The sequence below is a fragment of the Stylophora pistillata genome, chromosome 9 (genome assembly GCF_964205215.1).
Source record: "Stylophora pistillata chromosome 9, jaStyPist1.2, whole genome shotgun sequence".
NCBI classification, from domain to species: Eukaryota; Metazoa; Cnidaria; class Anthozoa; order Scleractinia; family Pocilloporidae; genus Stylophora; species Stylophora pistillata.
Genome location: NC_142527.1, coordinates 20,078,577 through 20,092,700, shown reverse-complemented (window position 1 = coordinate 20,092,700; position 14,124 = coordinate 20,078,577). Strand labels below are relative to the sequence as shown.

The following is a 14,124-nucleotide window of genomic DNA, read 5'->3' as shown; positions in this document are numbered from 1 at the left end:
GTAGTAGTTACTATACTGTAAAGAATCAACGATCGGCGCGAGAACAGCTTGATCCATCATTTACGAGTGTAAACACTCTTTAACAAGACGTTATGAAAACTTACCTTTGCTATTAACAGGCGATTTTCGCCGAATTTCTTGCACATAACTTCCCTTACCCAGCCGTTCGCAAAGTTCTGATAGCAGTCTAAGCTTTTATAGCTCATCAATTGCTCCTGGGTGTACGGGCTAGCAGCAAACAGAAGATACATCCCCACGTTTATGTACGTTACGTCTGGCCAGCAATCGACATCGTCAATCCACTCTTTGCGCGGAATTTCGTAAGGATCTTGTCCTTCGATAGACTTTAACTTTTCGAGATATCTTTCCTTTGATTCTTTCTGCTGTAGATTTTCAAAATAACCGGGTAACAACCCACGCTTCGTAGTCGCTTTCGCCGCCATGCTGTAAACAAACTGAAGCTTGTCCTCCAGTTCGCAATGTCACGTGATGTGACGTCACGCTTGAAATGGGTCTATCCATCCAAGTTAAATGAAAAGTTATTGACTTTCACTCTGTTGGTAAGGAAAATGTTCTTTCATATACACACTACACGTCTGGGCGAAACGCTTTATGGGCGAAACTCGTTAAGGGTGAAATCAAACCCGCGGCTTCCTCATTCAAGGCGGGAAGTAATTCTTTACTAAGTGGCTGCAAAAGAGTAAGGTGGAAGAACAGAATAACACAATCTATTGCAATTTGGTCATTTCTTTCTCGTAGTGTGGTGGCTCCTAAAGGAGCCGTTTTTATTTACGGCACCTACCCAACGGTAAGTCACCGAACTGTACTCTACTTATTGACGACTCTGGGTTTAGCCCAAGTTAGCCTTGTGCGCTCCTTGGGCTTCTTCTGGGCTTCTTTATTCCGCTCTCGGTAGAACGAGATCTTCAGTAGAGTTGACCCGTAAACAATCCTCTGCACCACATCTTTACAAGCGACGGGTGCACCATTTCCGCCCTGACAATGCAAACACCTGGAATGATCATAAAATACTTTCCTTCGCTCTTATAGAGCTAACTCAACAGGCTTGCCGGGCTGCAACCGACAAGTAGTTAAATTTTTGAAAGTATTTAATGACCATCCAGCAGGCATTATCGTGTCAAGCTATTGAACAGGCACTGAAAATTTAGTCGCTCGCAAAAGATTTGGTGCTGAAGGTAGCCCACTGAACAACTCTGAAAGTCTCGGGATCCATTGGCATAGTTGCGGAGACACGTCTCACGATGCTTGTTGACGGCGGTTTCTTCATCTTCAACTTTTCGGCGATAAGAACGCTCAAGGTCTGAAGCAAGCCAGGGTTACCTTGGTTTCGAGTGCGAAACACTTGCTTCAGGTACTCGTTCGTGTCCTCGGCGTCCACCTAAGAGTCGTACTTTTTCCCATAACCGCGCCAGCGAACAAGAAACTGAACACGATTATCGGCATCTGCGCGCTTGTCAAGTACTTTGGAGACTTCGTAAAACTTACTCATAGTGTTAGCGTTACGCTCATTCGCAAACTGTAGAAAGCAATTTCTGACTGCGGATGGGGTTTGCGAGCCTTTTTATGCTATTGTTGAACTTTAGAAGAATACCCTTAATTAGTCTGCCCGCTTGCCACCTCCCTCTATTTATAAACGTTGCTTGAGTGTGACTACAACAGGTCACTACAATAATAGGCAGAGAAAAACGCTCTCTTTTAACTTTTGTAGTCGCATGGCAGGTTTTAAATGGCGTTAACGAAAATGAGGGAAGGGGAAAAAGCGGAGGGATAGAGCCTTGTTTCACTGTTAGAGTGCTAAGTTTTGAGCGCAAGACAAAGGAAAAGTGAGGTCACTTATACGTAAAAAGGTATGAAGTCACACTTTCTTTGTTCCCTTCGGTTTGCGGACTTTTTTTCTTTTATTCTCCTTTTTCACATTACCCAAAATACCTTGCGCTTTGGGGGGGTAACTTTGGAGCCCTAGTTACAAGCAAAATGGCGACTCCAACCAAACAAACGGATTTAAAGCTACCAAACTGTTATAAAGATGCTTCTAAACTCACGAAACCAAAGCTTAAGGAAGTTTGTAGAGCTCTCTCTGTAGATTTTGAGAAAATTATCGGGAAGAAAGCGCTCGTAAACATTGTTTGCAACGCTTTAAATCTGTCAACATCATCCACGACCGCTACAAAGACCGAGAATCAGTCAGCTTGCTGGACTTTACCAACCATAGCTTATCTACAGAAGCAAAAAGAATGGAAGAAGGACTTAACAGGCATACCAATGCTCATGGATGAGTCAATGGTCAAGTCATATTTAATTGGAGTTGGTTATGAAGAGCAAACTGTGCGAAAGTATAAGACACTTCGTGCATGGGAGCACAAGCAAGATGTACATCCTGTCAAGTAAGTCTGTGTTTTATGATTGATTATAAAACATTGAAACTACGCTTCAAGTAAGACATAATAGCATGTCTGAGAAAATAAACCCGTCTTCAAAGTTAAATTGCAACATTTTAGATAAGTTGAAACTTTGTCTTTATTCTGTCTCATTATAGTTTTGACCTTTCCTTTACTGTTTTGTGCTTTAGAGTTCATTTGCTGCCCGATTTCCTAAGTCTTTGGGCTCTTAGAGGAATCTGCAACCCGTCATTCTCAACTGATCAGGAGGAAAGCAAAGTGATGTACGTTGTACTGGAAACCCAATCAAGCAAACCAGTGTTTTGCCAATGCACATGCACAATTGGGTAAGCTGGCTGTATTTATTTAAAAAAATGTCAAATGAAACTGATTACTTAAATGTAGCATTTGTTTTCTAGGTTGAGAGGGGACTGTAGCCATGTGGGAGCTATTCTCTTTACCCTGTGTGATGTAGTAGCTGAGGGAAAACAGCATCTTCCACCTGACCCCACCTGTACTGATCTGCCTTGTTCATGGTCAGATCCTAAAGGTATCCTGAAAATGAACTTTATAATATTGTGGATTATTATTCTATTACATGTCGGGATTTATTTTCTATTTTTCAAATGCATTTCTCTTTTGCCCATTTTACAGGTGCCAAAGTTGAACCTGTCATTGTAGAGGATATCAACTTTTATAAGGCCAAAGTAGGTAAAGAACCACCCACAAAGGAATTCCATCCATCCCCTTCTGTAACAGCAAGTTTCTATGGAACCACACAGCATGATAAAAGGACCATGGATGAATTAAAAATGAACTTAAAGAGAGACCTTTTCTATGCAAATCATGGAAACCCCATGCCACCTATATTCTACATATTAGCCCAAAAAGATATTCTACCCCAATCACCATTACAGCAAGAATTGCCAGATTTCTTGCCAGCTGATGATCCACATTTGGCGTACAGTTTTAATATGGACATTGAAGACATCACTGCGCATGAGAATGTTAGAGCAATAGTAAGCCCTATCAAGTCAAATCCAGCTTCACTACATGACATCACTTCAAAAGCTGATGCAATTATTGACAAGCTAAGAGTACAAGATGATGATATCAAGAAGATCGAAAAGGCTACAAGGGATCAATCAAATTGTAAACAATGGTTTGTACAAAGAACCCCTAGAATTACAGCTTCACAATGTAAACGAGCTCTCATGAAAGAGACAACTAGTCCCACCAAAGCTGTGAGTGAAATCCTTGGCTATAACAACAAGATTCAAACTGGACACATGAGAGATGGCATTTGTTCTGAAGGGGAAATCATTGAACAATATATGAAAATAACAAATAACAAAGTACAAAAATCTGGCTTTTTTGTGTCAAAAACTCATCCCTTCCTAGGAGCCTCTCCCGATGGATTGATAGATGATGATGGATCTATTGAGGTGAAGAAAATCCACCCGCATTACAATGAGACATTGGAAGCAGCATTGAAAAGACTACACATTGTCAAAGATGTAGATGGATGTTTAATTGTTAATGAAAACCATAAATATTACTATCAGATGCAACAGCAGCTGTTTTGCACTGGTCGAAGATGGACTGACTTTGTGGCTTCTGATGGCACTCATTTGTTTGTTAGAAGAGTGGATTTTAATGAGGATTTCTGGAATATTAATTTACCAAAACTCGAGAAGTTTTTTTACAACATACTTTTGTTAGAGTTAGCTTATCCCAGAGTGAAATATGGCATTGAAAGAATAGGTAAACTGGGAATTGAATTTTCTACTCTTGCTTCATTGAGACAAATTTAAAATTGTATAAGTTAAGACTGTCACAGTATCTGCTTACATTAGTGTTAAGATAATAGGATTGCTTTTGTATAACAACAATAGATGTCTTAATTTTTTACCTCATTGGGTTCTAATTTCCAGAAAAAATCTAATCAAATGATTGGATTACTTTTTGAGTAATCATATTGACTATCAAAATATGTTGATTATAAAAATGTTAATTGTGAAAATATTGAGGGGCCACAGCCAGGATGAAACAGGGTTGAAATTTGAAGTCTTCGTCATTTTAGCCAGAAATTGTTCCTTAAATTTGAAAAATGTTAATGTTCAAATTACAGCTGATAAACTGCCCGTTTTGTATACAGATATTGTTTGTAGTGAATCAGATACTTTCCTCTTACTGTCTTAAGATAGGTGCTTGAAAGTTAACCAGATATGCACACAGTAAAAATTTGTTCAGCTAAATGAGCCATTGAGAGTGGAATTGGTTTACACAGGATCTGAAAAGTTTTGATTCGTTGGATAGCTCTCTCAACGTGTATTCTTGCCTCTGCAATCTTCTCTGAGCGCTTTCCCTCGTGTTTTTTTAGTTGTGATCTACCTGTTCCTTTAAAATCTGGAATAGTAACCTTCACTCCTTTTTCTTCCATTGCTTCATCGATATCAAATCCTCTGTCAGCCATTAATTCATCCCCTGCCTTTAGGGTAGCAATAAATTCTGCACTGCTTGCTGTGATGTGTTTGTCTGATGTCCTGCCTCCCCATGCTCGAGACACATAAACAATTGCTCCATGTGCATTTATTGCTACTAGAAACTTAAAGGTTGTATGACTCTTGTAATTTGAGTATACTTCTTTGCAGGCCTTTAATGAGGAGGGTTTCTGGGTAAAGATTTCAGTGCAATCCACAATAACTTTGAGGTCAGGGAATGACGAGAACTGATTTGCCTTTCCACATTCCTCATAGTCAGGCATTTGGCAGAGATCTTTTAAGTGGAAATACAGCAGATTAATCCATGCAGAAAAATTTTTGCTGACACTTGCTTCACTGATTCCAAATCTCAATGCCAGATCTGGCAGTGTAAGTCCTACTCTTAATCTAACAGCGACCATGAACAACTCCTCCTCCAATGGCAGCTTGGATGATGGCCCTGGTTTGTTTCCTAACTGACAGTCACGTAAAGCCATTTCAGATCCTCTCCAACATTTTTTTTTTTGTCTACACCAACAGCATTTAAATAGTTAAATAATGCTTTGAAGGTGTCATAGTTAGGGAGACTAGTCCAAAAATGAAATTTGTCATTGTCTAGCTTAATTTGATCCAATAAAAGACATTTTGCACTAGCTTTTGATTTTCGTGCTCAAGTTCGCTCACTTTGCTCTGCAAAGAAGTGAGCTCTTGCAAAATGTCATCGCTTAATTCTCTTGACTTGGGATCCACCTGCGACTTGCAGTAGTCATGCTCTTTCAATGGGTGTTCTATTGGTAAACAAGCTCCCCATATTTCATGATCATCAACAGATTTGAATGATTTTCTTGGGCGACCCCTACTTTCCCCCAATACCTGAGAAAATGATAAAAAAGATATGTTGGAAATAGTGTTTCAAGTATAAAAACTCAAACAAAAACACTTATCAAAGTCATCGTGAAGTACTTACACTGACTCGTTTGCGCTTTGGTTTTACAGTTTCAATTGCAACGAAGTCATCTTTGTTTGTTTTTTGACTTGTTCTGGTCTTTCGACTTTCAATTTCCTTCTTGAACTCAAATATGGATGGATTGTAAGCCGAATGTGTAGGATCATCGGACTTTTCTCCTCCGACGAAGTGAGCTGAGCACAATCGAGTGTTGTCTGTTGGTGAAAAATCTTGTCGGCGAATTCTATTTAACCAAACATTTCTTCGCTTAGATTCTTTCGGAATTCTGTAAAACTTGAGATTTGGGTTTCTTTTCCGATTATTTGAGCAGCTTGGAGCACAGCAAAAGTCGTTTTTTCCCATGTAAATTACGATGATATATAAGAGTTTTGTAAACAGATATGGCGTCCTTAGCTTTGTTGTCAGACTGGTTACCCCCAAGGCGCAAGGGATTATGGGGATGTGAAAGAAGAGAATATTCATTGCGCTGAAGAATCTAAACTGCCGGCACGCACCCAGTTAATTAATAGAGGTGCTTTTGGGATCATTTTTTACTGTCCGCCCTCCGTGTATCTTAAGTTGGCGCCAAATTTTATACTCATATTTCGCGTTATAAAATGGAGTTAAGGAAAATGAGCGAAAGGGAAAAGCGGAGGATTTAAACTTTGTTTCACTGTTAGAGTTCTTAGCATGATAACGCGCCGACTTAACAGACACTTCTGATTCGACTGTGAACCAGCGGTTTTTATTCAAATACAAATAACTTCCAAGTTTGATTGCTAAAGCACCACTACTCTTCTCAGTAGACTGCTACACCCACGAATTTTTTTGCCGCCTTGAGCTCTAGAGTAACGTTTTTAAATGAAAATCACGTAATACGTCAAAGTCAAGTGCATTTCAATGTACTACGTGTTTGATTTCACAACATTACTTTTAAAGCGGTAAAAAAATTCGTTGGGTTCAGCGGTCCACTGGGAAGAGTAGTATCGTGGCCAGAAACATTCTCGTCCCAATAGCCGTTTTCGCTTCTCTAAGCCGGCTCAGGCTAAGAGAAGCGAAATGGGCTTTGGGCACGTGAATGGGCCCGAAAAAGATCAAATGACATGTATAAGTTGTATTTAGCCTAGGAGAGTTTGAATTCAGGAAGAAGCTGCAGTTGTAATGGTTCACGAGGGTTCGAAAAGTTTCAATCAACTTTCAGAGTCGTTTTATTAAAGCTATTATGCGTAAGTTTTCGCTTACTTATCGTCCAGACCTCGCTCTTCTTGACACAAACTTCCCCACCCCACCCCTTTTAGATGTGTCTAGGCTGCAACAATCATTACCACAACCTCCCCCACAAAGGCTGTGTTTGTAACACTAATCGCTTCCGAAGAAATTTAAATTTCGCGCTCGGTGAGCTGGCTACGCGCCGGTGATTACTAACCTTTGTCTTGCGAACAAAAAAACCCTTTTCCTTCAGACAATAGATAAGGACATATAAGGAGCGAAAGCTTGACTTATTGTACAGCCAAAATCCTAACCAAAAGTTTGATACGTTAAGTGTGTGTCGAGAAAGAGTGATAAGAAGCTTTATACATATGGCAGTAAACAGCCGCTGAACGTTCTAGGAAAATTCTCAGCACAAGCGAGAGTAGAGGGAAAAGAGGCCGAAGCTGAATTTGTTGTTATTAATGGCGAAGGGGCGGCACTGCTTGGAAGAGAAACTGCCATAAAGCTTGGAGTGTTGAAATTAGGAATCCAGATCTGCACCGTGACATGTAGTGAGACAATCATGTCTGATTACAAGGAGATCTTTGAGGGTGTGGGAAAGTTGAAAGATTTCCAAGTTAAGTTGTATGTGAATCCAGATGTACCCCTAGTGGCGCAACCAGTCAGGCGTACCCCATTTAGTCTTCGAGACAAGGTTAAGGAGAAGATTGAAGAATTAATAGCCATGGACATAATTGAACCAGTAGAGGGCCAACCCCGTGGGTTAGTCCAGTTGTAGTAGTCCCAAAGTAGAATGACGAAATACGCCTTTGTGTAGACATGCGCAGAGCTAACGAAGCCATTATCAGAGAACGTTATCCCATACCTACAGTGGACGAAGTGCTCCAAAGCCTCAACCAGAGCACCATATTCAGTAAACTGGATTTAAAATGGGGCTACCACCAGTTAGAACTCCATCCAGATTCCAGAAGCATCACAACGTTCACTACACATTGTGGTCTTTACCAATACAAGCGCCTCATGTTTGGGATAAGTTCAGCTCCAGAAGTATACCAGCACGTCATCCAACAATCATTACAAGGCTGCGAAGGTGTTGCCAACATCTCAGATGATATCATCATTCATGGGAAGAACACTGAGGAACATGACAGAAGATTGCAGCGAGTTTTGGAAAGGCTGAAAGAGAAGAACCTCACACTGAATGCAGAGAAGAGTAAGTTCCATATGACCCCGATGGTCTTCATGGGACTGGTGCTAAGCAACAATGGTATTGGTCCTGCTGAAGACGAGGTAAAGGCGATCGTTGATGCAAGAGAACCGCAAAGCGCATCAGGAGTCAGAAGCTTTCTGGGGCTGGCAAATTACAATGCCCTTTTCATTCCGGACTTCGATACAGCCGCGGAGCCATTACGAAAGTTGACCAAAAAGGGTGTTCGTTTCGAATTTGGAGAAGAGCAGAAGAATACATTCAATGAGCTTAAGAAGAGACTATCAAGTGCAGATAATCTTGGCTATTTTGATAAAGATGCCAAGACACTAATCATAGCAGATGCAAGCCCGGTGGGCCTCGGTGTGATCCTCATCCAAGAGCAGCAAGGCAGGAAAATAGTCATTAGCTACGCAAGTAAGAGTTTAAGCGCGGTGGAAAGGCGTTATTCGCAAACACAAAAAGAAGCCTTAGCTGTCGTATGGGCATGTGAACGATTCCATGTGTACTTGTACGGCATTGAATTCACACTGTATACTGATCATAAGCCGCTGGAAACAATCTACTCGAGCAGGTCCAAACCGTGTGCACGAATCGAAAGATGGATCCTGCGATTACAGCCATATAAATTCCAAGTCAAATACCTACCTGGTGAGCAGAATATTGCTAACCCATTTTCACGCTTGTTGCATGCGAATGGACAAGCAGAACCATCATCGGCGCACAAGGTGTCGGATGAATTTGTCAGGTTCGTCGCAGCAACTGCCACTCCTCAATCGATGACAACACGTGAAATCGAAGAAACCTCATCAGAAGACAGAGAGTTTGTGGAACTACGCCAGTACATTAAAGATGGAAACTGGAAAGGTGACCAGCAGAAGCAGTACGTACCAGTGTGTCAGTATGTAGCGAACTGTGTGTTATTGGCAAGCTGATCCTTCGTGGTACCAGGGTTGTCATACTGAGCAAGCTGAGACCTCGAGTATTGAACCTTGCCAATGAAGGACACCCAGGAATTGTCAGTATGAAGCAGAGGTTGCGATCAAAAGTCTGGTTGCCTGGAATCGACAGGGAAGCCGAGAAGTTTTGCAAAACTTGTTATGGCTGTCAGCTTGTAAGCAGCCCAGCAAACCCAGAGCCAATCAAGTTAACACCATTACCAAGTAGCCCCTGGCAAGATTTGGCCATTGACCTGTTAAGCCCATTACCCTTAGGAGAATCTGTCTTAGTCATCATTGATTACTTCAGCAGTTACTATGAAATAGAAGTCATGCGTTCCATAACGTCAGAAAAAGTCATAGAGTGTTTGGAGAAAATCTTCACCACGCATGGACTACCTCAGTCACTCAGAAGTGACAACGGTCCACACTTCAGATCTGAAGTATTTGAAAAGTATTTAGAGGATAACGGTATAGAACACAGGAAGACCACGCCACTATGGCCACAAGCGAATGGTGAAGTGGAAAGACAAAACAGGTCCCTCCTCAAGAGGATGAAAATAGCTCAAGCTGAGGGGAAAGAATGGAAGACAGAAGTGCGCAAGTATTTGGTAGCATATAGGTCAACCCCTCCAACTACCACAGGTGTGAGCCCAGCGGAACTCTTGTTTGGCAGAAATATGCGTACTAAATTACCCGAACTGAAAGAGGAGAGCACAGAGAGCGGGATGCGAGACAGACATGGAAAAATGAAAGCCAAAACCAAATGGTATGCAGACAAGAAGAGGAATACCCACGAGTCTTACCTAGCTCCAGGTGATTAAGTGTTAGCCAAACAAGAGCGTAAAAATGAATCATCAACATCATTTGCTCTTGAGCCTTACGATGTTATCACCAAGACTAGAAACAGTGTTGTTATTGAATCACCAGATGGAATTCAACTAATGCGAAACACAACCCATGTAAAGAAGTATGAGGAGACATCAGAGAACCCGGGGGAAACAACTTCAACGCTTGATGTTACTGATCCTGTGGAACCGGAAGCAGAACGAGAAAAACTGGGCAGCCCGGTTGTGACGAGACCGATTAGAGTCAGAAAACCGCCGGAAAGATTTTAAGACTTTGTTATGACTTGAGTGTCATTATCAAGGACTATGTTTTGACTTAGGTGCCATTATCAGAAACTTTGTCGTGAGTTTTACTGTTCATAAGGGGAGGATGAATGATTTTGTGGCTAGCCGTTTTATGAGTTTCAATTGTACTAGGCTTTAAGCGACTCTCCGTTGTGTTGACATCTTAGGATCGTTGTGGCTCTAAATGAAAAAGAAAGGGATGTAGTGTTTGTAAGGTACACTTCGTGTGCCATACATGATGTAGGTAAGCAGGTAATGTGAGAGAGGATTGAATCATTAAAGTAGCATGGCAGATGTATAGATTAGATTCGTGTGTATCCATTTCCATCGACTTTAGAACGTGACAGGTACAATTTCAAGCCCCCTCACTCCAATCATCTAGTTTTAAGACGAATGTCATATACACTGATTTGAAAGGAAAACTTTACCACAATTGCCAATAATGTCGCAATCTGATTGGCCGTTGTCATTAAGAGTACAGACGACGCTTCTCGCGTTAACGTGTCACGCAGCGAGTCACGTACTGAAGGAATCGTTTCATTTGACGTCGATATTTGGTAAAAGACAAATCGGTAGTGGTGTAGCGGGGTCTGTAACCTTATAAACAACGGAAGCAACGGTATTCGTCATCACAGCGGTGAAAATTTGTTACATCACTGCGAATGGAACCGGGGAAAGGCAGGCAACGGCCCGATATTTTGGGCAGTTAAGGAGGTATTCTTGCCAAGACGGTGATTTTGATAGCTTTTTCCCAAGCTGAGTTCAGTTAAAATATAGATTACTTCATGATACCAAGATCATTGGCCGAACAGAGGTAACTTCAATGCCTATTTAATTAAGGGCATTCCCCTTCTCTGTATCAAGCGATAGCTCATTTCAGTTAGATCGTAGAAAACGAATAACGGATGACTAATAGCGTATTAATTTTGTTTTAGGCTCTCAGTTAAGGAAAGGTAGCTTTTTGTCAACATATGACCTAGTTTTTATCGCAACTAAAATGCAAAGGAGGTTGTGGCAGAGAGCATTAGTGTGCACGAAAAACAATCAATAAAACATAATGACTCCATCTCCGGATTTACTAAATGACTTCAAGCTCGTTTTGACCCGATAGGGTAATTTGTTTGCATTTGTCTGCTCGGATAATATATAGTTGCTGTGGTAACCTAATGAGCCATAAAATGAGATAAGCCGCATCACGTCTAGTTGCACTGATGTATTAAATCCTTGACCCTTAAGAGTGACTAGCAGCTAATTTCTCCTTACAATATCACCCATGAATCACACATGAAGATCATGAGAGTAAAGGAAATAATCACCAACTAAAGAAAGCTCTCGATTGTTAAACAAATTCTCCTTTTCCGCACCCAAGGCAATGTAAAAAGAACAGTGCGGAGAATATGCATGCAGATGTTAGGGTGTAAAGAGTTAAAGTGAAACCGTTTGTAACACTGATGTTCGCATCCGCACAATCTTCAAGTTGATTATAGAGCATGGTGAATTGTATCCAGTGCGCCTCTCTGATCATTTTGACTTTTATTGCAACATCACTGCGCATGGAATCGGGCAAAGGTACGCAACGGCGCCATATTTTAGGCAGTTAAGGAGGTATTCTTGCCAAGATGGCGATTTTGGCGCTAGAAAAAAAAAAAAAGGCATAGCAGAGCAGCGAAAACGAGAGGAGGAGCTTGAAGGACCGAAACTGTCTAACTGAATTTTACGGGTTTTTTTTTATCCGTTGACTTATTCAATTTTTTATTGATCATTTTTATTTAACAGGGGTTTAGAATATTTGGCCGTTTTCTGGAGAAAAACGTGTTCAATGCGTCTGCTTTCGCTTTTAGATAAGATGAAGCCGGCTATTTTAATCACCGTTCTTATTTTGGTTGCAATAACAGCTATATCAGCAATATCCTCTTCAGGCTGGGGGTGGAATAATGGGCGGCGTCCCCTGCACGAGTTTAGCAAGGTAAGTATCATGTCCTCGTTGTTGAATACATTTTCGGTTGTATTTGATACTGAGGATCCGTTTCGTAGATTTTTTATCTCTTTTTAAATTTATTTCATTGTTTTCTGTAGGAGAAGTTCAGAAACAAACTCATGGATTTCATTATGAATCATGAGGTAACAAAATAACTATCTTATCACTGGTCAGAGACCTAGAGCCTGCGGGGGGGTGGGGCAAAATTTTTGGTTCATGTGTCTGCAACTGCCGGCTTTTCTCCACTCTGCGTTTATTTTTTTTTAAACCAAAACAAGGGGGGAAGCGGGCCCCCCGTGCCCCTCCACTAGATCCGCCACTGGAAATGAATGGCGGGATACTTTAAATCATTTTCACGAAAAATTTTGCAAGATTGCACTCTTCCTATCTTTCTCTCTCTCTCTATACAGAAAAGATGCAAGCATGATTATTGCAGCCCTGGTGATAGCTGCTGTGGTGGAAGATGGAAAATATACTTGAATTTTGCTTTTTCCTTTACGCGCGGTACTTACGCTTTTGCTCCCGATCAGATTTAGTTATGAATAGGACGTGAAACATGTATGTTGGCAAATCTGTATTTTCCTTCACCCGAAAAAGGATTACTTAGATTAACTAATTGTCTCTTTATTTTTATTATTATTATTGTTATTTTCATTTATTTGCTTATTTATTCATTCATTCATTCATCTTTTGTTGTTTTTGTTACTTATTTACGTTTGTCTATCATTGACAAATTTCTGTTAAATTACCTTTAGTGTCTGTCCAATCGGAGCTTCAGCTGGTAGCTGGTGTAATTGTGTACTAAACCGGTCTCGTTCAGGTTCAAACGAGAAATAACTGATCACACATCTCTGCATTGAGTGGTCGAGTGTATCATGGCTCTCTCAAGCGCCGGGATGCGAATAAGCGACTTTAAAAGCAGTAGATCAGCCAAGTTGACATAAGAGTAGAGGATTTTCGTGAAATTGTATTCAGTAGTTCAAGCGCTTTTGTAATCTCAATAAAAACCATTTTGAAAAATTTTGAGCATATTGAGTTGTTCTCCGTAACTAACACCTGCTTACATCTCCTCCTATTACCAAAGTGTGTGTCGTTTATTGTCTTTAATGGTGATTTTTCACCGTCGCTTATACGAACTAAAATTTGAGGATAAAGGCAAGGCGAAGATAGTGCCCTATACTGCTTCTTGCTGACTGCTGTTTGAAGAGTTCTATTTATGTGAAGAATAAGAGTCCGGCGTCCGATTTCTACCACAATCTAAATCATTAACAGATATCCCCCCCCCCCTCCCTGATTTACCCATGGCGGGCGATTTGAATTTGACTGTAACAACGCAAGTTTTTTACACGAAACGAGGAAATGTTGTATTCCAAACTAAACTACTCACAGAAAAATAACTCTACTGATATTTTGCGACCGTTTCTGGGTATGTGTTATTGCTTTTGACAAGTATAACAAATACTAAGTGTTCGTTGCGGTTCTCCTCATCGTCCGCCATCTTTATTTTTTGGGGTGAATTCAAAATTAGGGGGAGGAGCTTATGCCCTTTTATACCGCGCCTTCGTGTTTAATGGCGAAATATGTAAGAACGTTAACACATACATAAGGTATAAATGAAGACACTAAAAATAAGTAATTCGATATAAATAAAGTAGGCTATGTAATCTACGAAGGATGCTTTTCGGCGTTTTTATAATATACGACATGACGTAAAGACAACAGAGTGACAATAACTCTCGAAAAAGAAACAACAACTTTGAGTTTACAGTTAAAAGACATGTTTCGACATTCTCATGTCATCTTCAGTTGCAAATGAGCATTTAACGGT

At 40.7% G+C, this 14,124-nt stretch overlaps 2 protein-coding genes and 1 pseudogene across 2 annotated transcripts in view; 1 reads left to right on the top strand and 2 right to left on the bottom strand.

Annotated features, from left to right (window-relative positions):
• The window catches only part of LOC148723713 (uncharacterized), a 2,884-nt gene extending 2,374 nt beyond the window's left edge, over positions 1-510 (bottom strand). The window contains exon 1 of the mRNA XM_088733467.1: positions 105-510. Within this exon, the coding sequence (XP_088589593.1) occupies positions 105-443 (339 nt within the window). The 5' untranslated portion in view covers positions 444-510. The remainder of the gene's footprint in view (positions 1-104) is intronic.
• A 1,539-nt stretch (positions 511-2,049) lies between these two features.
• LOC148723712 (uncharacterized) lies at positions 2,050-5,532 on the top strand. The gene is made up of 4 exons (XM_088734074.1): positions 2,050-2,405; positions 2,591-2,746; positions 2,819-2,949; positions 3,054-5,532. Exons 1-4 carry the CDS (start codon positions 2,284-2,286, stop codon positions 4,211-4,213), a joined length of 1,569 nt encoding a protein of 522 aa, XP_088590200.1. The 5' UTR covers positions 2,050-2,283; the 3' UTR covers positions 4,214-5,532.
• On the bottom strand, positions 4,590-6,260 carry LOC148723711 (uncharacterized; annotated as a pseudogene).
• Positions 6,261-14,124: the final 7,864 nt, after the last annotated feature.

What these genes read in the sequence shown, in the direction of transcription:
- LOC148723712 (XM_088734074.1), top strand. Translation starts at nt 2,284, where the DNA reads ATGCTCATGGATGAGTCAATGGTCAAGTCATATTTAATTGGAGTTGGT. An exon ending in CAATGCACATGCACAATTGG is followed by an intron (nt 2,747 to 2,818) that starts GTAAGCTGGCTG and finishes TTTGTTTTCTAG; the next exon opens with GTTGAGAGGGGACTGTAGCC. An exon ending in TTCATGGTCAGATCCTAAAG is followed by an intron (nt 2,950 to 3,053) that starts GTATCCTGAAAA and finishes CCCATTTTACAG; the next exon opens with GTGCCAAAGTTGAACCTGTC.